This window comes from Apodemus sylvaticus, chromosome 15 (assembly GCF_947179515.1).
Source record: "Apodemus sylvaticus chromosome 15, mApoSyl1.1, whole genome shotgun sequence".
Lineage (NCBI taxonomy): Eukaryota > Metazoa > Chordata > Mammalia > Rodentia > Muridae > Apodemus > Apodemus sylvaticus.
The window spans coordinates 57,818,007-57,840,979 of NC_067486.1; the positions used below are offsets into that span (position 1 = coordinate 57,818,007).

A 22,973-nucleotide genomic window follows, 5' to 3' on the forward strand; every position below is an offset into this window, starting at 1 on the left:
TGATTCCCACTATATAGCAGGCCACAGAAACTAAAATTTTCTTTTATAAGGTGGACTATAGTAATTCTAATCCTCACTCACCTTTCTGAACCCATCTTTCCTGATGCTAGGTCACAAGAAAGTCCTCATTCAAGACAGGGCCTGCCTGGTATCCCAGAGGGAAGAGAACCACGCAGAAACCAAGAAGAACGCTGAATCAGGCAAGTCTTGCTGAGTTTCTACACCAAGTCTAGTAGCATAGGATCATAAGCAGTTCAGCCATGGCCATGCAGTGAGTGTGTTACTATAATGTTCAAGGAGGAGGGGAGATGAACAGGGTTTGTAGAGCTTCTGAGTAGCTCAAGACCTGAAGGCTCAGAAGAAGGTAACAAGTGTTACACTGATTCCCATGCATATCCCTGGGAGGCCTGCTCTTTTCTAAAGGGAAATGAGAGAGCACTGGACCTGGGGGTGGGGGAGGGGAGGCGTGGGGGCTGGGAGGAGGCAAGAGAGGGGAGGCTACAGTTAGGATGTATTTATTGAAGGAGAAAAGAACAATGAAATGAGATAAAATAAAATAAGAGACGGTATCAAGAACTCATCAACACACTGGAAGGGTAACACACCCAAGATCCCAGGGGCAGATGCTCCTGTGCTTACAAGCTTCCAGGCCCTGCGTTTCTTCTCTTCATTTGGTTGCTTGTTGCTAACTAGACAATATCTTTTATTCAATTTACAGTGTGACAAAGAAAAACATTCCTTTATAATAAGCCAATAAATATAAGAACGTGTTTCTCCAAGTTCTGTGAGCACCTCTAGCCACATACTCAGACTTGAGAGCACAGAAGATAAAGGGAAGGAGAGGGCGAAGAGATACATCACACTGACACATTTACCTCCATTCCATCACCAGCATCAATTTTTCCCAAGGCCAACAGGACTTTCTCCAGAGCTTTGGCTGCACAAAATAGAATACAAATGGCAGGGTTGTGAGTGCACAGAAGGGCTTGAGAGAGGCAACGTAACAGGTAACAACCCTTGGGGTGCAAACTTAAGGACCCGGCAACATATCAAAAACCAGACATGCTCACATGCATGACTGTCATTTCAGTGCTGTCTGCAGTGAAGACAAATGAGTTACTGGGATTTACTGGTCACCCATATAGCTCCAGGTACAAAAAGAGACCTGTCTCAAGGGTCTCAAGGGTCTCAAGGGTCTCGAGGGTCTCAAGGCTCCTAACACCCTCCTCTGGGCTCCCTAACACTCTCCTCTGAGCTCTGCACATGTGCATATAGGCATGAACATAGGCCTACACATGAACACACACCTCACAAACATCTCTCTCTGTGTCTGTCTGTCTGTCTGTCTGTCTGTCTGTCTCTCTCTCTTTCACCACTGTCCTGGGAGATATATGCTACATGCCTGTATACTCCCATACATGATTGTTTGTGTGATCCTAGACATGGCATCATAGCTAAATTTATGAACATTTGAAAGTTAGTAGTGAACAGCATACATTGCACACTCCCTTTCTGTATGGGGGCTTCACTCACACAAAGGAGTTCTGCAGAAGTCCTTTTGCATCTGCATTAAAAACAAATAAACTATCAGGACACATTCTGGCTACCTAGTGGTGGCACACATCTTTAATCCCAGCACTCAGGAGGCAGAGACAGGCAGATCTCTGTGAGTTTTAGATCATCCTAGTCTACATAGTGAGTTACAGGACAGCCAGGGCTACACGGAGAAACTGTTTCAAACAAAGCAAAACAAAAACAAAGCAAAACAAACCAAAAAATAAAACAAAACCCAACAATCCAAACAACCAAACAAACAAAAAACACATTCTCGACAAGTCTCATACTCTCTAATATATGCATAGATGTATAGGGCTTTTCAATCTACTTCCACACAAATACACTTAATTTTAAAATTAAAGACTGATATTTATGCAAGGTTCATTCATGTAAGTATGTATGACTTCACTGGCCTTAGAAATGCGTTACACCTTTTAATTGCTTCACTACTACCCCATTTTCCTCACTTAGCTTCTTTCTGTGCTTTCTTGGATTGCTTCTCCTTTCTGGAAAGGTCTCTTGCTATTCTACTGTCTGATCTATATACATGGTAAACAGAGAATGACTGAAGGCTGAGATCTCTGTAGACAGAATATCTGCTGTAACCGGGAAAAGCTTAGGATTTATAATTAGAAGTCTATTTCAGGTTCCTTCAGAGGACTACTGCAATTCCTTTCAGGGGTGTCTTGACTGCCTGGAAATTGGATGTCATTGAGGATTTTTTGCCCTCTCTTGTTTCCCTGGCAACAGGTTGGCAATGCAGCAGCTGAAATCCACTGTCTCCCTGGAGATGCTGGTGTGGGCAGGTGGCAAACTACTGGTAATGGCTGCAGTGAATACCAAACTCACCAAAGCTTTTCATTTCAGTCCCCACAAAAGCTTCCTATGAAGGGACCTACACAACAGAAGGGCTTTACGATATAATTATTGACAGAATGCTCGGTGAGGGAAGTGTTCTTCTCGCCTTTTGAAATAGCTTCCTTTTGCACATACCACTTAATAGTGAGTCCTAACACGTACATATTTCAGGTAACTACAGCAATTTTGTGTGGAGAGTAGCATATTGGGAAATATGTTCTGTGTGAATATAAAGTCTGAGAGAAGAGGGAAGGGGTCAAAGGACCCTTTCCTCTGGATTCAGGTCAGACATATGGTTCTCTTTGGATAGACAAATCTAATAGTCATTCTCCTTGCCTCCCGTGGTTTGTTGAAATAAATTGTGTCTGTAATATGCAAAGAAAACATAGAGGGACTGTCACATGCCTCATTTGTCAGTGTTCTTGCCTGTTACACATGAGAAAGAGGATAGCCAGGGAAGAAAGGCTAGTTGGAAGGAAGCACTATTTAGGAGAAAGCCTATGAGGAATCTGAGGGGACAGATAGATACAGCTGTTAAATACAGATGGACAAGACAGCTGGTCATATGGGAGACATATGGACCTTAAACCCAAGTTCAAATGGCTTAGCCACTCAGGATAAACATGACAAGCACATGATATTCAAGTAACAAAATCATAGAGGCTAGTGCAGTAGGTAAGCAGAAAGTCAGAATCCTATGGATTCATTTCAAAAGCATATTTAAAAATGTAGGCAATTTGTAAAAATAAAATTGAATTCAACCATTTGCTAGATTTATATTGAGAATAATTCCATAAAAAAGAATAACTATGAATTTATTTAACCTTTGTACAGGGGCAAATACAGCTGAATGACCAGTGTGAGGGTTGGGTGAGGTCTGGGACAGAGATGGGCAAGGCTATGTCGAAAGGAGTGTGGCTGTCAGTGGATAGGAGTGCTGGTCATATGCTATCAAAGGAAAGGTGCCAATTAAAAGCATCTCAACCAAAGACTGTGCAGTAAACACATACTCTAGATCCATAAAATCCCATGCCCCATCCCAAGAAGCATGGTGAAAACTTATGAATTTTACATTACCTGCATCATCACTTATAAATATTCTGGTGTCAAGTTCCCTGTGAAGTCCAGAAAGGAAATGTTCAGGTAGCTTGGTTTTCATCATTCCGTTTCTGACAGAATGTTCAAGTACCGAAGAATAAATATCTTGAGAAAAGACTTTTTTTTTGAACAGCATTGTAAAAGAACACACTCACTGACCTAACCTTTTGATCACCCAATTGACATAAGAGGCACAGCTCAAATAAATTAAAGTCGTAGTTTTCCTGGGAGGTGAGGCCTGTACACAGGATGCCAGCCACGGACCATGAGTGTGAGCATCTCTTGGGATGGATGTGATAACTGGCTAATTGCACTGGCTTTAGTTAGGTGGACCACTCTGGAAGAGCACAGAAACAAAATGAAGGCAGGCAGGCTGGGTGTAACTGCTTTCAGCCACCTTGTTCCTGCTCAGCTCTGAGCACAGCATGCTAATCATTCAAGAAATGTCAGTCTAAGAGTTAGCGATGCGTAACCTATTTCATTCCCCTTCCTGGGCTGGTGGCACAAAGAGTTATAGTGTCAGCTTTAACAAAGTTTTGTTACCATAGATGTGCCCAAAAGGTTCCAGTCTTTGCCATAAACCTTCAGTCACCTTAGATTGGAGGGGCAACTGAGTCTTGTGGAGAGTCACCGTATGATGAGCTCACTCCATAAATGGGAACAAACTGTCCCTGACAAACACTGAAGCTGACCCTCCTGGCATAAGTGTTCATCTCATGGAAACCAGTTTTTCCCCAAAAGTGGTCAGAATTTCTCTAGAGTCATCTTGCAGCATTAGGTAGGAGATAATTACCAAGCAGACAAGAGTTGGGCCAGCACTGCTTAGTTCTGCTTGCCTCTTACCCAAGGTAGGCTGACATGTTTGATACCCATCTCCTGATGATACCTGTGTTGCTTCAAATTATTTCTTGCCTTCCCACAATCACTTTTCCATTTGATTTCTAGAAACAGTGGCTTGAACTTATTTAGGGGCATTCCACGAGAGTTAGGCTTCTGGACTATGATTCAGATTACAATAGATGCCTTCCTGTGACTGGTGATCTTACTTGCTAGCTTGACTGTGAAGAAGTGTCTAAGAGACTAGGAAATTCTATTTCTTGGCGGTGTCTTTGAAGACCTTTGTGTTGGGGAAAAGACCTACCCAGAACATGAATGGTACCTTCTAAGATGCTGCCCTGGGGAAATAAGAGGAAAAGAAGAAGGCCAGTCAGAGAAGGCTTTTTTTCCTCTTTACTTCCTGGTGGCCTAGACTATTCTGTCAAGTCCTCCCAATCGTGATGGCTAAAAGGTGTGGTGTAACTGACTCCAAACAAATCCTTCACTTTGTAAATTGTTTCTCTTTGGTCTTTGATCCCATGATAGATAGAAAAAGCTAACTGACATAATAGTTATAAAGAACAACACTGATTTTTAAAGCAAATGGTGGTTTTTGCACATTTCAAATTATCTTTTAAAAATGTGGTCTGTGATTTGATTCTGACCTGGTTTGTTTCTATCTATCCTTACCCCACTCACTAATCCAATGGTCTATATGGAGTTCACTAAAATGGAAGAGAAAGAAGGGTCCCTCTAAACTGGTCTTTATGGTCAAGTGTGTTTTTACACAAATCTGAGGTTGCTAAATTAAACAAGTCCTAACCCTTAGCATCAGTGTGTGACAACTGAGCTTGACATCTACCCCAGCAGAACAAGACAGAGCATCTGGGATAATGAACTAGAAATTCGGTGTCTATAAGACAGTAGAAATGAATTATGGGTACTCCAGAGCAAAGAAAGGGCACAGCATAGTTAGTTCTGGTGAGCTCAAATGGTCTTGGACAGAACTCCAGGCAGAAAGCAGGAATTCAGAACTCAAGAGAGAGGCTGCCTAAGATGGGGCGAGGAAGCCACAGGACTTTTGGCTTTACTGCAGAGTTCTACTCTCCTTGGGAATTTACAGACATTTTGGTTGGAAAAAAATCCATGAGGTATGCATCTCAGAACTGACAGGCTTAAGGAAGGAAGCCACTCACCTGACTGGAGAGAAAGAGCAGCAGTGGAAAACACACAGTGGAAGACAGATGCACCTAGTGCCTGTTTGGTGAGCTAATTGAGAAAAATCACCAAGATCAGACAGCATCCATCTGGAAATGGTCAAGCCAGTTGAAGTTGTGGCTTTGGGACTAGTGTCTAAAAAATACCTGTTGCTGTGCAAAGATGCTCCCCACCCCCTCTTCAAGTTCTTTTGCACTTCTGGAGGAAAGGAACCCACACCCCCAAACAACCTTATACATATCTGGCTACTTCCAAACTTGCATTTTTTCAATTCTAAAGAAAGTCTGCCAGGAGAGATGCTTGTAAGAGAAAACTGCAGAGGGGCAGGATGGGGCCCATTCCGGAAGCTGGAGGATATGGATGTGCACACTGACCTTAGGTTGCAGCTCAGCATTCCTGCCACAGGTGGCAGAACCTGAGGATACAGAGATAGGGGCCAGAGAAAATAAGGGCAAGTGCTTGCATGCAAAGCTTGGTGCATACATAGCGAGATGCTTAGCTCTCCCAGGCGTATTAATTCAGACAGAGCTTCAGCTTTTTTCCCTAATGCTCAAGTTGACTCTCTACTCGAAATGGGTGGATGAGCACATTTGTGTGGAAGAGACCCCATGGGGAAGTGAAGACTTGTAAAAAGCAAGGTATCAGCACAAAGGCTGATGAGAGACTGCTCAGTGGTTACGAGCCAGTTTTCGTCTTCTAGAGGATCAGGGTTCGATTCCCAGAACCCATGTGAACACTATAAGTCACATGGGTTCCTCCTGCTTCAGGCTCCTGCTGGCTGGAATTTTCACTGGCTTTCTATAGCCAGCTATCCCCTTGACCATTTCTTCTCTCAAGACTTAAGCCTGCAGGTCTTCCCACATTCTACATCCGTGATCAGTGACAGTAAGTCCAACAAAGCATTCATACACATAAAAGCAAGTCAAGGGCAGACCCCTGCACCTTCCACAAAAAAGGAAAAAGCAGGGAGGTTTGGGGGGTGGGGATGCTGAGGAATGTCCAGGCTTAGAGTCCTAGAAATATTTAAACACATGCGATATTTGTGATACTTGTATTAGCCAACTCTAGTGTTATTTTAGGGTGTCTCCATCCCATGGAACACGACTTTTGTCCCATTTAGCAAAATTTGATTGTTTTCACACTATGCCCAAGGTGAAAAACCTACTCAGTTTCAACTACCTAAAGAAATCTTTATTGTTTCTTATTTTTCTCTTGTTATGTTTATTGATGAGGTGGGGGGTGGGGGGTTGCATGGCCCTGGCACATGTATGGAGGTTAGATTACAACTTTTCCCTTTCTACCATGTAGATCCCAGAGACTGAAATCACATGGGCAGGCTTCACAGCAATGGCCTCCACCTATTGAGTCCTCCTGCAGGCCCCCAAATTTACAAGTTAATACAATATTAAACAAGAGGTATGTAGAGAATAAAGTATTAAATGATACCTTTTCTAAGCATTCAATATGCTGAAATGACTTTTTGATTTATGAGAGAGAGAGAGAGAGAGAGAGAGAGAGAGAGAGAGAGAGAGAGAATTAACTTTTAAGGCATGCTCATCCTCTGGTCAAGAACAACAACAAAATCCTTAAATAACTCTGCTAAGGAGGGATATGTGTGTCTTTTCTCTAAAATGTAAACCCTGCAAGGGAGCTCTCATCTAAATGCAGATGCTTCTCAGTGAGAAGCCAAGGTTGAATTGTAATGTGATTCCAAGCCAGAGAAATATTGCTTCACAGGCTCCTTAGAGGCCAGGCAGGATGGGCATATTTATTTTCTCTCTAGGAATTTGGACTATATCACACCCAGACTACTTATATACTAGTGAGTATTTATGCATATTAGCCTGCATGAGGGTTTGCATTTCATATGTGTGTGTGTGCCCTTGGGATCTTCATCCAGATCACTGATCTAGAATGTGGGAAGAACTGCAGGCTTAATTCTTGAGAGAAGAAATGGTCAAGGAGATAGCTAGCTATAGAAACCCAGTGAAAATTCCAGCCAGCAGGAGTCAAAAGCAGGAGGAACACAAGTTTAAACACTTCCTGGGCTATTAAACCCAGGCCTAAAATTTTTAGGCCTTGTGTGCAGGCCTAAAATTTTTAGGCCTTGTGTGCAGGCCTAAAAATGAAGTACTTTTGAAACAAACACAACCTACCATCCATCCAACCAACCACCACCACCACCAACAGCAGCAGCAACAAAAGCAAGAAGCCTCTGGTCTGATAAACACAGAGTTAGGGTCCCTAGAAATCATGCTATGTATATACCTGAGAAATAAAACTGAAAACAGATGACCACACAGAATCTTGTTCATTAATGCTTTTAGCAACATTATTTGTAATATCCCAAAGTAGAAACAACTCAAGTGTTCTGTAACTAATGAACAAATAAACAAAATGATTGTGTCCATAGGTTGTAATGAAATCTTGTTATGAAAAATTATAGCATTCCATGCATGTAGCAGAATGGACAAGTCCTGAAAATACTATTCTAAATTAATTGAGTCACAGTGGTCTGTGTATTTTATGTTCTAACTTGCATGGGGTACAGAGAATCGCAGATTTATAGAATGCTAGGCATGTGAAAACATGAGGGAACAGGAAAATGACTTCACAAGAAATGAAGATGATCTACAACTAAATTGTGACAGTTTATGTAACTTGGTTAATATATCAAAAAATCCCAAACTGCATAATCTAAGTCAGCTAATTGTAGAAACTGTGAGTTAAATCTTTTTGAAAGCATGAATAGTTCAGAAATTTGAGAAATGTTCTTGAATTGGGTACAGACCACTATGATATACTGAGTAGCAGCCTGAGCTCTGGAACCAGACCTCCTAAACAGACCACCAACCCTGCCTATTAATAGATATGACAGAGAACAAATCACGTCGCTCTTCTGTGCCTCAATTTTCTCATCTATAAATAGGGAACTAATTCTATGTAATTATGTGTGTGTGTGTGTGTGTGTGTGTGTGTGTGTCTGTGTCTGTGCCTCTGTGTGTGTGTGCATGTGTGCATATGTGCATATGTGTGAGTGTGTGTACACGCCATAGCACAGGAGTGGAGCTCAGAGAACAGTTTTTAGGAGCCAGTACTTTGCTTCTATCTTGTGGATCTAGGGAATGGAACTCCAGCCATCAAGCTAGATAGTGGGTGCCTTTTCCAATGAGCCATCTCACAGGTCCAGTGAGAAGGTTTTAAAGATAAAAAAAAAAAAATAAGCGCTCTGAACAGTGCTTGACACTTAGTTGGCACAATAGGAAACATTTACTATTAGTATAATCCTCATCTTTACTGAAATGTCACCTTGTTGGTGCCTGAGAACAGGGTCACACTCCAGTGATAGAAGGTGATAATAATTCCCTTATAGCTGTTATAGCCTGTGGCTGTCATCCTGGCAAGCAGCTGACCTCTGCAGAGGTAATGGGATCTGGGGAAGTAGGACATAACTCCTCATCAAGCCTAGTTCCTTCTGTCTGGGCCATGTGGCTGCTGGCACCGACATTCTGTCAATTACAGACTTACTTGAACAGAATCCAGTTGATAGGGTTATATTAGAGTTTACCTGGACAAAGGTCTACAAACCACGGAGGCATGCAGATAACTAGGGATCGTCTAAGAAGACTGGGCATGTAACCCACGTGACCCTTGAGCTATGAAAAGAGACACACTCAGGAGTAGTTGTGTTTTGGTTACTCACTTTTTTTTCTAACAATGAACTTCCATGAAAGTCCTACAAAGGTGTTGGAGAGATGGCTCAGGGGTTAAGAGCACCGACTGCTCTTCTGATGGTCCTGAGTTCAAATCCCATAAACCACATAGTGGCTCACAAACATCTGTCATGAGATCTGATGCCCTCTTTTGGGGTGTCTGAAGACAGCTACAGTGTACTTACTTATAATAAATAAATAAATCTTTGGGCCTGAGTGGGCAGGGACTGAGTGAGCAAGGTTGACTGGAGCGAGCAGAGGTTCTAAATTCAATTCCTAGAAACCACATGAGGGCTCATAACCTACAGCTACAGTGTACTCATGGACATAAAATAAATAATAAATAAATAAATAAATAAATAAATAAATAAATCTTAAAAAAAAAAGAAAGTCCTTAAAAAAAAAAGAAACAAGAGGAGAGTTTAAGATGTTTCCAATGATGGCCTACACAAGATGACAAACTCTGGAAGACGGTTGCAGTAACACAAGGTGAGGCCAGAAGATAGATAATAGGAATTTTAGAGATACCAGCAAGCACAACACACCAATGACAAGAAGATGAAGCCCAGCATAATATAAGAACCTATATGAAGACTCCTGTCCATCCATATGAGGGGAGAACAAGGTCATAGGTGAAGGAAAGATATATACCACCTAAGCAAGTGAGACTCAGGACCGTTATGACTGGAGTGTTAGGTTACTGTAACCTTGTGCATGCTTTCAGGCTTAAGGAGGCCTAATGATTACTTACTATGCATCAGACTCTACTATAGCCAGAGTGCTAACTAAGTCTAAAGCATCGCAAATCAGTTCTACATCATTATCTACATGAAGAAGCTTCCCAGATCCTTCCAGGTCATGTCTCCCCAGGCAATATCCTGTGTTTGCTTTTGTCTTTGTTATAGTTTTCAGGCCAGGGGCTCCTTGACTCTAAGGATGTAGTGTTTTAAATGTCTTCTTTCCTTTCCTTTCCTTTCCTTTCCTTTCCTTTCCTTTCCTTTCCTTTCCTTTCCTTTCCTTTCCTTTCCTTTCCTTTCCTTTCCTTTCCTTTTCCCTTTTCATTTCCTTTTCCTTTTTCCTTTCCTTTTTCCTTTCCTTTCCCCTTTCCTTTCCCCTTTCCTTTCCTTTCCTTTCCTTTCCTTTCCTTTCCTTTCCTTTCCTTTCCTTTCCTTTCCTTTCCTTTCCTTTCCTTTCCTTTCCTTTCCTTTCCTTTCCTTTCCTTTCCTTTCCCCTTTCCTTCCCTTCCCTTTCCTTTCCTTCCCTTCCCTTCCCTTCCCTTTCCCTTCCCTTCCTTTTCCCTTCCCTTCCCTTCCATTCCCTTCCCTTTCCCTTCCCTTTCCCTTCCCTTTCCTATCCCCTACCCTCTTTTCTAGTTAATTTTTAGGTTTTATTATTACTTTACCAACTCTTTATGCTTGGGCTAGGTGCTCGGGATGTTGTTACTGCACACATAAAACCATCAGTTGTGGATAATTTACGCGTATGGCAATCTTATTGGTCAATGTGATAGTCAATCAGATTGTCAAGTTGGCAAGGTCTTGAATCAGCATAGAAACAAAACTGGGCCTGTCTGAGGAATTATCTAGATGAGGTTAACTGAGGTGGGAAGATTTTTCCTACAAATGAGCAGTACTGTTCCCTGGGCTGGAGTCCCAGCCTAAATGACTGGGGGAGAGTGAGGCCACCATCAGCATTCACTGCTGTTTCCTGACCGTGGTCACAATGTGAGCAGCTGCTTTCTGCCCCTGCTCAAAGCCATATTCCTCTGGTACGATGGACCATACATATCCTTTGAACTATAAGTCAACATAAAACCTTCCCTTCTTCATGAAGTTGCCTCTGTTAGGTGTTGTGTTTGTTTGTTTGTTTGTTTGTTTTCATAGCAACAAGACAGGTGTATAAAATAGTCAGATGCAATCAGTCTGGTGTTAATACGAGATCAAATTACATTCCTCTCTGTCCCTGAGATCTATGGAGCTATCTGTTCCCACGTTCCCAGCTCTTCAGCCCTTCCCTTTGCTTTCATTGATTCTCTTCCTGTTGGCAATTTGTACCTCCAAAGTTTCCATATCCTACTAAGAGTTGCTCAACTATGTTTAGTTCAGTTTCTTTTTTCCCCCCAAAACACCCCTAGGCATCATTTGCATCATTTCTTAATGAACTCAACAGCTTTGGTGTGTGTTTATTTGTGTGTGAAATCAATGTGCTTGTGCACAGGTATACATGTATGAGTGGCCCAGTGTGTTCATGCCTGCAAGGATCCTAGATCAAGACAGGTGTCTTCCTCAATTTCTATTTATCTTACTTTGGACGTAGGGTCTGTCACTGAACCTGCATCTCTTCAGTTCAGATAGATGGCCAAGAAGCCCACGGGATTTACTGCTCCAAACTCCCTATAGCTGGGACTAAGGGTGGATGTCACTGTGCCCACTCTGTTATGTAAGTGCTGGAAATCAAACCCAGCCCCTCCTCATGCTTGCTGACTGAGCAATCTCCCTAGCCCTGCCCATCCCTTCACCTCTTATGCTCTTCTGTCTCAGATCCACTGGCTGATCCTTCTTTCACTTAAATTCATCTCAATAGAGGTGATTCTAGAATCTGGCACCTTAATTTCTTCTCTTCTTTTTCTACATCTATTCCATGGGGCAACCTGGAGACAATTAGTTTAAGATAAAAGTTAGAGAGAGTGAACAGCATGGATCAGGCATTGAAGTTAGAAGCTGACTAATGCTAATGCTGTGAAAGCAGTCCATGGTCTAGGGGCTCAGTGACTGGCAGATATAGAGCGAAGGCTCCAAAGGATCTTTAATCAGGTTCTAATGCCGAGAAGTAATTGGCAGCATGTCTATAATGAGTGAGAGCCCATAGATCTCCAGTCAGGGAGAGCAAAAGATGGAGGTGACCCTGGGAACAAAGTATTCCCATTAGTGACTATTCTCACTGCTGCCACAAAATATCAGACAAAATTAAATTTTAAAAATAGGGAAAGGTTTGTTATGGCTCGCAGTTTGATGACACAGTCATTTACCAGACACATTGGGAAGGCATGCCATTAGGACTGAGGTCAAAGTTCTCCTGGTATCCATATGCAGGAAGCAGAGAGGCAAATGCTGGTCCTCTGCTTTCTTTCTCCTCTTTTATTTTTTAATTTTTTTTTTTTTTTTAGATCAGGGCCCTAGCCCACAGACACAGTGCCATGCACACCCAGGGTATCTGTTAAAACTTTTTGGAAATGCACTCATTGTCAGTCCCAGATTATGTTACCATGGTGACTTTAAATTCCATCATATTCAAAATGTCTATAATGCCAGGCCTGGAGTAGGCATGGATAGTAGATCTTGAGTGCTTGCTGCCCAGACAGTCTAGATGAAACAGAAGAGTCTAGGTCCAATGGGACATCCTTTTTCAAAAACTAAGGCGGAGAGCAATTGAGAAAGCGACTGATTCAGACCACTGGCCTCTACACGCATGTGTATTAGAGAACACACACAGAGAAAGAGAGGCACACGCATATTTGCCTGGGTCTCTTTACTGACTGTTTTACATCAAGTGGACAGGGCTAATGCCATTTTAGAAGAGATAACTTCAGCTGAAACTGAGAAAATATTCTTACCTGTAGACAAGACTTGCGGGGCATTTTCTCCATTGATGATTGAAGTAGGAGAAAGCAGCTCATTGTGGGTGGTGCGACCACCCCTGGGATGGTGGTCTTGGGTTCTATAAGAAAGCAGGCTTTCCAGAAAGTCAACGAGGAGCAAGTGGGAGCAGCACTTCCCCATGATCTGTATCAGCTCCTGCCTCCAGGTTTTTGCCCTGTTTAAACTCCTAGCCTGATTGCCTTTGGTGATGAACTGTAATGTAGTAGTGTAAGCAAAATAACCTCTTTCTTCCCCAACTTGTTTTTAGTCATGGTGTTTCATTACAGAAATAGAAGCCTAACTAAGACAGTTCCAGCTATGTCATTAATTCTGTGTAATACAGGGTACTTAAGCTCCTTGATCTGTTTTTTTCCCTAATTTATAAAATGGAAAATAATATCTCCCAGGGAGATGGTAATATTTAAGTAAAGTATTATACAGTACATTGATTTGTGGCAAACAAAATAAAATAAAATACAAGAGATTTATAAGCTACCAGACATAATGTCTAGCTGGAAGAATTTAGGTCCAGTGTTACAGAAGGTGAGATCCAGAGTCACTGGAATATACCTAACATTATGTAATAACTACATGCCAATAACCTGAATAAAATTTGAGATGAAAATCCACCAAGTCATCCAAAGAAATTCAAGAGCTGCATGGTTACATTTTTGTGCTTAATAATATCTTAAAGGTTGTATGGCTTCCTTAGCAATGATGGATAAACCAGAAAACAAATCATAAACTTATCCAAACTCACAGAGACTCAGTAGTATATACCTTTCTGAAAACCATACTTCCCAACTTACAACCATCTCTGGGGTATTACAGACACTTTCCTTGCTGCTAAAAAGAGGTATCTCATCCTAGTCAAAAAATCTCCTTATCATTAAGATTCTACTTATTTTTATTGTTGTTTGTTTTGTTCTGATTTTAATGATTCCATTTAATGGAGCCAGAATACTGGAATATTTGTTACAAAAACTCATCTTTGCTTCCCCAGATGTTTTGCTCCAAATGTACTTTATTGTCTTTGCATTGGAAATTACTGTTTTTGTTCTCCTAATAAACAAACAAAAATCAAAGTGAAATAGCAAAGTTCTCAGGCTTCATCAGTTCTAAGTCCCAGTGTGGCCTGAAGGGTGACAGAAGTGGTAACTAGACACTGACAAGGGGTTCTCTTCAGAGCTTCCCAGTTTTGCAAGAATGGAGGTGTCACAGTCTGTTATTTCACTCATGTGACTGGAAATTTACTTCCTCCACTCTCTATCGTACTCCTCCAAGCTCAATAACATGCAGAAAACACTTTTTCATTTTCTCCTCCAAACTGTCTCCATTACTGCAGTGCCCATTCCCAACCCATTTTTAAACAGACCACTGTAAGACAAGCCAGCCAAGAAAAAAATATAGAGAAGATTGTCCTGGATCCACAGTGGTAAGAAGCTTTGTCAGAAAGTCACAGGACACTGTGGGTTCCATTCCTGACCAGGACTCGTCCAGTTCTTAGTAGTATGAGAACTGAAGTCAGCTCTTGCCGTGTTTGACACTATGAGTCAGGGTATAGACTAACCTCTGACTACTCATGCTCCTGTCCTGGGGCCAGAACTGTTCTTGCTTCATCTTAGTGTCTCTTTAATCTGTCTTTGTGTCCTGGAGATAGGAAAGCACACGGTTCTGTTGTGTGTTTAATTTATTAGGATATAATTCATATCATATCTACAAAATACAGCTGTGCTGAGTGAATAAATTTGAAAGAAAACATGGTTTCCCAAGACATCCAGCAGTTAGACTGTCAAAACCAGTGATATTCCTTCAGGCAAGAGCAGGTGTTGAGCCCCACACTGTCTTAATCTTATGCTTGCTTTTTGGTGCTTTATTTAGTCAACTTTGTTTCTGTGAACTCTTGCTATATGTGTCCTGCTGACCTCCAATTCACTATGCAATCATAATGCTTCAAATGTCGACTTCTGAGACCTGCAGATCCTGAGCCACACACACACACAGGAGCACATTTTCTTCTACGAGGCTCCACCCAAAAACTGACTCAGATAGAAACAGACACCCACAGCTAAACAATGGATGAAACTTGGGGACTCTTACAGAAGAGTAGGAGAAAAGATTTCAGGTCCTGAAATAGGATAGGTCACATTGGACAACACATGCAGAAAACAGGTTTTCATCTTCTTTTCCCAACTTTCTCCCGTTCCTATAGTATCAATTCCCAAACCCTTATTAAGCAGACCATTATAAGACAGTAGCTAAGGAAAAAATATAGAGAAGATTGTCCTGGACCCACAGGGCCAGGGAACTCTTATGGAAGAATAGGAGGAAAGATTGCAGGTCCTGGATAGGAATTCCATAGAAAGGCCAACAGAGTCAAATAACCTGGACTCTTGGGGTTCTTAGAGTCTGAACCACCAACCAAAGAACATACATGGACTGGACCTAGGCTTCCCTGTGCATATATAGCAGATATGCAGCTTGGTCTTCATGTGGGTCCTGAACAACTGGAAAGGGGGCTATCCCAAAAACTGTTGCCTTTACGTGGTGTATATTCTTCTAGATGAGCTGTCTTGTCTGGCCTCAGTTGGATAGGAAAGGCCTAGCCTCACAGAGACTTGTGCCAGGGTAGGCGAATACTTGGGGGATGCTCACACTCAGAGGAGAATGGGAAGGGGTTTGATGGATGCATTGTGGGAGGGGTGACTGGAAGGGGAACAGTAAGTGGGATGCAAAGTGAACAACTAAAAAAGTAAAAAGTAAAAAGAAAAAAAGAAAAATGCCAACTTCCCATAATTTATAATCACCTGGGGCAAGAGTGTCAAATGAGTGACTGTCTTTATGAGGTTGGTCGGTGAACATCTCAAATGAGTGATTGTCTTTATGAGGTTGGTCAGCCAGTATCTCAGTGGATCACTGTCGTGAGTGTTCCCTGCTGTAGGGAGACTCACCATATTGTAAGTGGAATCTAAACAGGATTCCTGTACTATATAGGAGGAAGGTCGGTGAAAGCAAGCGAATAGCATATGCACACTCATCTCTCTTGGCTCTTGACTGTGGATGTGGTACCGTAAGATCCTACCTGGACATCTCAGCAATAATAGAGAGGAATTATAAAACTATGGGGAGAAGATGAGTCCTGAGTGAATGCGTCATTGACGTGAGCATGGCCATGTCTACCCCAATGCCTCAGACCCATGGGCTGGCAAGGCTTTCTGTAAGCCAGTCTTTGGGGAAAGGATGTGCACAGTATGTGCAGTAAGTACCAACCATAGCTTCCTCCTCCAGAACGAGTGCAACCTGAGACTGTTTCAGAGACCCCACTGTGGAGATTAGCTACCGTGTTTCCTCCTTTAGCTGTATATGATAAGCAAGCCTCATTTCCAGGCTGCTGGTTCATCACTATCCCAGTGCACAGCCCATCTGGTTCCAGCCTTACCTTATGTCTATGGTTTTGTTTTGTTTTGTTTTTGTTTTTCATTCCCCAATGTCATGAAGGTCAAATGCAAATCTATGCACAATTCAGATTGTGCCACCTCCTCAAAGTTGCTCTTGGGCTGGATTTATTTTTTAATCAGTCATAGAAATAAAATTAGGATGGTAACCTAGGCTACCCTTGGACGTCCGATCTTCCTGCCTCTGCCTCATGAGTGCTGGAATAGTATTCAAACTGCCCCTTGTTTGCTGATATGATTAGAAAGGAGTTTTCTTTGTTTTTCTAAAAATTCTGATGTTAACAAAACTACAGATGTTCTTGAAACTAATAAGTAATTAAAAATAATAATTTAATATTTACTATAAGCTTTCCATGAGCTGAGGTCATGCTAATGATTTCATGTCAGTTTTCTTATTTGTTTGAGAAAAAGGCACCAATATTAGTTTCAACCTATAGCTAAAGAAACTGAGGTTAAGCAAATTCATACTGTCCAGAGTCTATAGAATCTAAGCCTTCACATGTTATACTGTCCCAAGACTTTTTCATTTCTTTTCACAGGGGAAAAAAGATAGCATCTGTATGTCTTCTAGAATCAAGAGGATGCTTGAATCAGACTCAAAGTGTTATTAACACATGAGTGTTTGTAACACTCAGAGAAATAGGTGAAGCAGGAACTCACGACAATATGTTTTGCTCTCTAAGATCCTTTTATAAATCTATCTCTAAAGCCAAGATGATATTAGCTAGGATATTTATGGGATATCTACTTTCTCTCTCCAAAGATTTAGGGTGCCTACTTTGAGTTTGGCTTGTCTTCACAGCATCTTCCCTGATGTGGATATGAGAAAGCAAGTAAGTTTTAAACAGTTTTCATTAGAAAAATAAGGATCAAACAACATTGAAAGTTGTAGTGATATGTGGGGGTGAAAGAAAAGAATTGATGGTAAATGTCCTTTTTTGGGGGATTTTTAAGGCATCTATCTATTACATGGAGCACCCAAGATCTTTAGTTTTTAAAAATATTTCCAAGTAGACTTTCAACACTAGCTTAATCTAGGTAGCAACAGAAAGTCACAGAAGACCCATAGGTGTCCTACTGGAGATGAATGGATTTAGACAACCACAGATGGTTAAATGAGGCACTTGACACTTCAAGTAGACAGAATTCATCCTGAGTATCTTTTCTGACAGGAAATAAGAAAAAGAGCAAAGGAAAGCTTGGGATTAAGAGAGGAGAAGGGGAATGTATTATCTTCCATTTTTATGGACTCTGGTTGAAAAATAGGGATCTCCTACTATACCTTCAACACATTCCGGCTATCTCCCATCATAGTGGTCCCCATAACAGCTCCACCTGAAAATCTGTTAGACATTTCAGGTTCTCATGCCTTGCCCATGGCTTGATGTACCTCTGATGTTCATCATGCTTCATATGCTTGTATCACTAGGCAATCCGTGCATACAGAGGCCTGGAGACATCTCTTCTCTGAACTGGAAAAGAATATTTGCAATGTTGTCAAGATATTTTGCTGATTGATAAATGGCAGATCTAATGATAGTGGCTTTTTGTGATTCTCTCCTACTCCCTTTCTCTTTCCCTCTTCCTCTCCCTCTCCCCCTCTCTTTCCCTCTTGCCCCCCCCCTCCCTCTCACCCCTTAGACTCTCTCTAGGAGAAAGTAATTTCTTTTAGATTAAAATTTCAGGTTATAGTCCATCAGTTTTGGAAAGTCAAGGCTGAAACCTGAAGCAGCTAGTCATATCACATCATATCATATCATATCATATCATATCCACAATCAAGAGCAAAGAGAGAAGGTATCACATAGATTCTCACCTGATTGATTGCCTGTACTCAGATCAATTTCTCTATTCTCATGCAGTTCAAGAACCCCTTTCACCTAGAGAATGATGCCACCCAGAGTGTAGTGGGTCTTTTAATATCAATTAAGTCAATATCCCATAAATAAAATTGCATGCCAACCCAATGTACACAATCCATCACTGGGCAAGTTATAGTTTTTAATCTTCTCCATCACAAAAATACACATATTGATCACCCCTATAACAAAAGCTAGGAGAAGAAAAGCCTATAAAGTAAGTTGAGCAATATAGATGGAGTGCGACCTCCACATATTTTTAGAATTATTAAATATCTAGGATAACCAGAAATCTATGGTTTTCCAACCAATTTCCAGTGTTGTGCACCTAACAGAGCTCGTGATGCAAACTTAAAGAATCTGTTTCTCAAAGTACTCACATGGTCTCTTACTTCATTTTTCTAGGGTGTTTATCAAAAATTACTGAGGCTCAGTACGTATTCTATATTACAGAACCACTGAGTTACAGAACATTTATATCTGGCTTTTAATAAGCTCCCTGGATAATTTTTATGCACAATGAAATTTATGATATATTACTCTGGACTGTGAGACCTCCAAGATAGGAATGGAAATATATTTGTCACTGTAGCCCTGCCAGTTTTAAGTATAATAGGTGGCCATACAATACCTTTGAGTAAATAAAGGCATAAAGAGAAATTATTTCTGCCTTGATCTCCTTTGTAGCATGTCTTCATAATCGAGGGCCTTGGTGGCCTGTGTGTAGAATGAGCAAAGAAAGCGGAACACTCCTCCACTGCTGGTGGGGTTGCAAATTGGTACAACCACTCTGGAAAGCAGTCTGGCGGTTCCTCCGAAAACTGGGCACCTCACTTCCAGAAGATCCTGCTATACCACTCCTGGGCATATACCCAGAGGATTCCCCACCATGTAATAAGGATACATGCTCTACTATGTTCATAGCAGCCCTATTTATAATTGCCAGATGCTGGAAAGAACCCAGGTATCCCTCAACAGAAGAGTGGATACAAAAAATGTGGTATATCTACACAATGGAGTACTATTCAGCCATTAGAAACAATGAATTCATGAAATTCTTAGGCAAATGGATGGAGCTAGAGAACATCATACTAAGTGAGGTAACCCAGACTCAAAAGGTGAATCATGGTATGCACTCACTAATAAGTGGTTATTAACCTAGAAAACTGGAATACCCAAAACATAATCCACACATCAAATGAGATACAAGAAGAAAGCAGGAGTGGTCCCTGGTTCTGGAAAGACTCAGTGAAACAGTATTTGGCAAAACCAGAACGGGGAACTGGGAAGGGGTGGGAGGGAGGACAGGGGAAGAGAAGGGGGCTTACGGGACTTTCGGGGAGTGGGGGGGGGCTAGAAAAGGGGAAATCATTTGAAATGTAAATAAATTATATCAAATAAAAAAAAAGACAAAAAAAAAAAAAAAAAGAATTAAAAGCATTGATCATAGAAGATGAGGGATGTCTGTCATCTGCATGCTTTAAAATGTTAATCATCTATGTTGTTTTGTCTTAGCCTTAGAGCCCCCAGGATTAGCAATGATAAACCTGAGGAGTCACTGGGAGCCACCAAAGGCCTGGGCCAACACTGCTGAGTGTGTGTGCTCATTCTCCCTTTTCTGTTTATCTAGTACTCAAAAAAATGTTGAATCTGTTTTCTGAGGCAAGCACTCTTAGGATCAAAGGCTTTCCAAGAGATGTAAGGGTGGAAGATACGGGAGCAAAAGAAGAGTTTGGAGAGCTGGCGACCAGTATTGGCAGAACCCTAGAACACCTAGGGAAGCTTCTTAAAAAACTCTGGTTTATTGGGTGTTATTAGCTTAAATTTCCTAATAAAAGTCCTGTTCTATAGTTTTAGAAAGATATACTGTTGAATCACATGTGTTTGTTCATAGGATGGGGTTGCTATATGGGGGGAGTGTGCAAAGAAAAATATCTACTTGAGATACAGAAAGGACAGTCTCCTCAACCTTTAGACAGCTTTTCATTAGCTGACACTATTGAATATCAGTCATTGGTGTATGCATTTTCCAAGAATTCTCTCATCCCATCTTTACAATGACCTTTTCTTGCAGGTAATCCTTTGGGATGTTACCTTTCTTTCACATATGAGAAGGCAGGACTAGTAAGGTCAATTAAACTCCTAAGAGTGCAGACCAAGAAGGTGGCAGAGATGAGGCTTGTTCCAGGCTATTAGAGGCAGAGCTGGGCAGGAAGTAAAACATCACTGTCTTCAAAATGGTATCTGTGTGTCATTGTCACATGTAAAATATCCTTGTATTTAAGATCACTGGGTTTTCAGACTGAGGGAAATATGTTTTACCTACTAAAATGTAGACACATAAGAAAATACAAGGAAAGGCAGCCTGCTCCCCGTACTAACAGATCCTCTTCAAACTGAAACACTGAGGGGGAAAAACACCAGTGGTGATTTCTTTTCACCTATGTGTAAAATATAGGTATTCATATATCTATAAAAATTAAAATAAGGGCTGGGATAAAAACACCCTTCACCTTCTGTGATTAAAGTAACTCCAGAGGTAGATTACTTACCTAGCATGCATATGTTCAGTCTCCAACACTGCAGACTGAGAATGAGAATTAAAATATAGGCTTTTATTCAATCTCTCTTGCAAAATTCCATCACAGCCTAGTGAAAAGAAAAGAGTGTATAGTTTAGATAATAGGAGAATAAATATATCAAATTTGTTTGTGATATTATTCAACATTCTCCTTAAATCATTGAGTGATTCTGCATGAAGTTATAAGGATATGAGCTTTGAGGCAAATTACTTATTTTCTTGATTTTCAAAAGGAATATATTTACATTTTGATGCTTTTCTAAACTGCTGGCTGCCTTATAATCAGTGTGAGCAATTAATGTAGAATTCTTTCCTTTCCTTCCATCCTACAAGAGGCTACCGTTAAGAGTTTGATGCATGTTAGATTTTAAATAGAAGAAATGTTGCTGCATTTTATATTTGTGTTAAGATTTAGAATATGTCTACCTTTTACCCTTATAGATTTACCCAACCAACCTCTATCCATAACAGCAAAAGTACTGAGGAGCTCTTAAAATTTGTATTTTAAACTATAATTGTTAGCTATATTTTAAGTACCATTCCTCATGAGAAAGAACCAAGACTTATTCAAGAGTTGATGCAGAGAAAATACAAGATGAATTTAGAGCATATTGCTGTGATTCAAAGTGTCTGATGAAATAACCAAGACCCATCCAAAAGACATAGAGCTGAACACAAAAGGCCTCCCTTACCAAGCATGTAACAACTTATGATGGATGTATTAAAGTGTTTCATTACAATTTATTGAGTAAAACACCAATGGGTTCATAGAATAAAACATAAAATAGTAGAGTACTGTCTCCAAATTATTGTATGAAAAAATGGTCAAGTTTAGAAATCATTGTTAAATAGTTACAATGACTGGAAAAGAGTCATTATGGAATGCTTTCATGACTGGTGGAATTTAATAAGAAAAATTTTCTCCTGTTAATATGAAGGGGAAAATAATAACTTCACAGTGGACCAACTGGACACATAGTGTCTCAACTAAGTGCCCAGAATTAATGTAGCCAATAATACCACAGTCTGACATTTAGTGCCACTTGATGTAGCACATGTGGAGTGATCCACATAGTTCTTATGTACTTTATCTGATGGGAATTTGTCACCTGCCTGGGAACCTGGAGAAATATCAGGATAACTCTCAATAATCTACCTATATTGAAGATAGTAGCTTCATAGAAGACATTGAATACTGTTTCAGATTAAAGGGCAAAAGCATTGTTTGTAACTTATTGACGTACATTATCCTGGTTGTATTCTGAATTAGGGATGGGGCAGAAGGGGTGCTATATAATGGAAAATAATAAAATAATTAGCAATGTTTGCTAATAAACCTTATAATAGATAATAATACAGTGTAAATGTCATATTGAATTAAATAATTGCCCTACATTTATACAAGGATGGATATTTGTTCTCAGGAAATGCTGAAGCACTGGAGAGTAAGAGGCATGATTTTTACAAGCCCTATATAAATGTTTGAGGATAATTTATATCTTACAGGAAGCAGGTAGATAGGTATGGAAGATGTTAGTGAATTTGTATTTGGAAAACATAGAAGTTGCTTGGAGTGACTAAGTCAAACTTAGTCATCTCCTCAACCTTGAATGTGTTTTGTTGTTTGTTTTTTTGCTTGTGGTGCCAGGAATTGGCATTTGTTTGGGAACTGAGTTCATGCACCAAGTGCATTTTAAAGAATTCTTTACTACTGAACTACAAGCCCAACCCTTTTGAATGCAGTCTGTTTGTTTGTTTATTCTTTACATGTGTGTATACAGATGTGTGTGCAACTATGTACAACGGAGCCCAAGGGATGTCAGTTTGCTCCATTATCACTCACATCCTTGATGCAGGATCTTTCGCTGTGCTAGAAACAGGCTGCCAGCCATCAAGCCTCAACCATCCTCTTGTACCTGGGGTTACAAATGCCCAAGCCAAGCCTGGCCCTTTATTAGTGTCAGAGATTACAACTCATGTCACATCATGTGCAACATGATGATCATGTCACATCATGGGCAACAAATGATCTTACCAACTGAGCAATTTCCTTGATCTTTGAATGTGTTTTTTAAAGCTATTTTTAATGGTTTTGTCTATGTTACTCTAATAGAGGACAATCTGGGAATCTGTAGTTAAAATCATTCATAAGCACACTTTATGAATTGTGCCATAGGTTT

At 40.7% G+C, this 22,973-nt stretch overlaps 1 protein-coding gene across 1 annotated transcript in view; it reads left to right on the top strand.

Moving 5' to 3' along the window:
• The first annotated feature begins 260 nt into the window (after positions 1 to 260).
• Gap43 (growth associated protein 43) overlaps positions 261 to 22,973 on the top strand; it is a 155,600-nt gene continuing 132,887 nt past the window's right edge. The window contains exons 1-2 of the mRNA XM_052158133.1: positions 261 to 271; positions 2,308 to 2,377. Coding sequence (XP_052014093.1) covers positions 261 to 271; positions 2,308 to 2,377 — 81 coding nt within the window. The remainder of the gene's footprint in view (positions 272 to 2,307; positions 2,378 to 22,973) is intronic.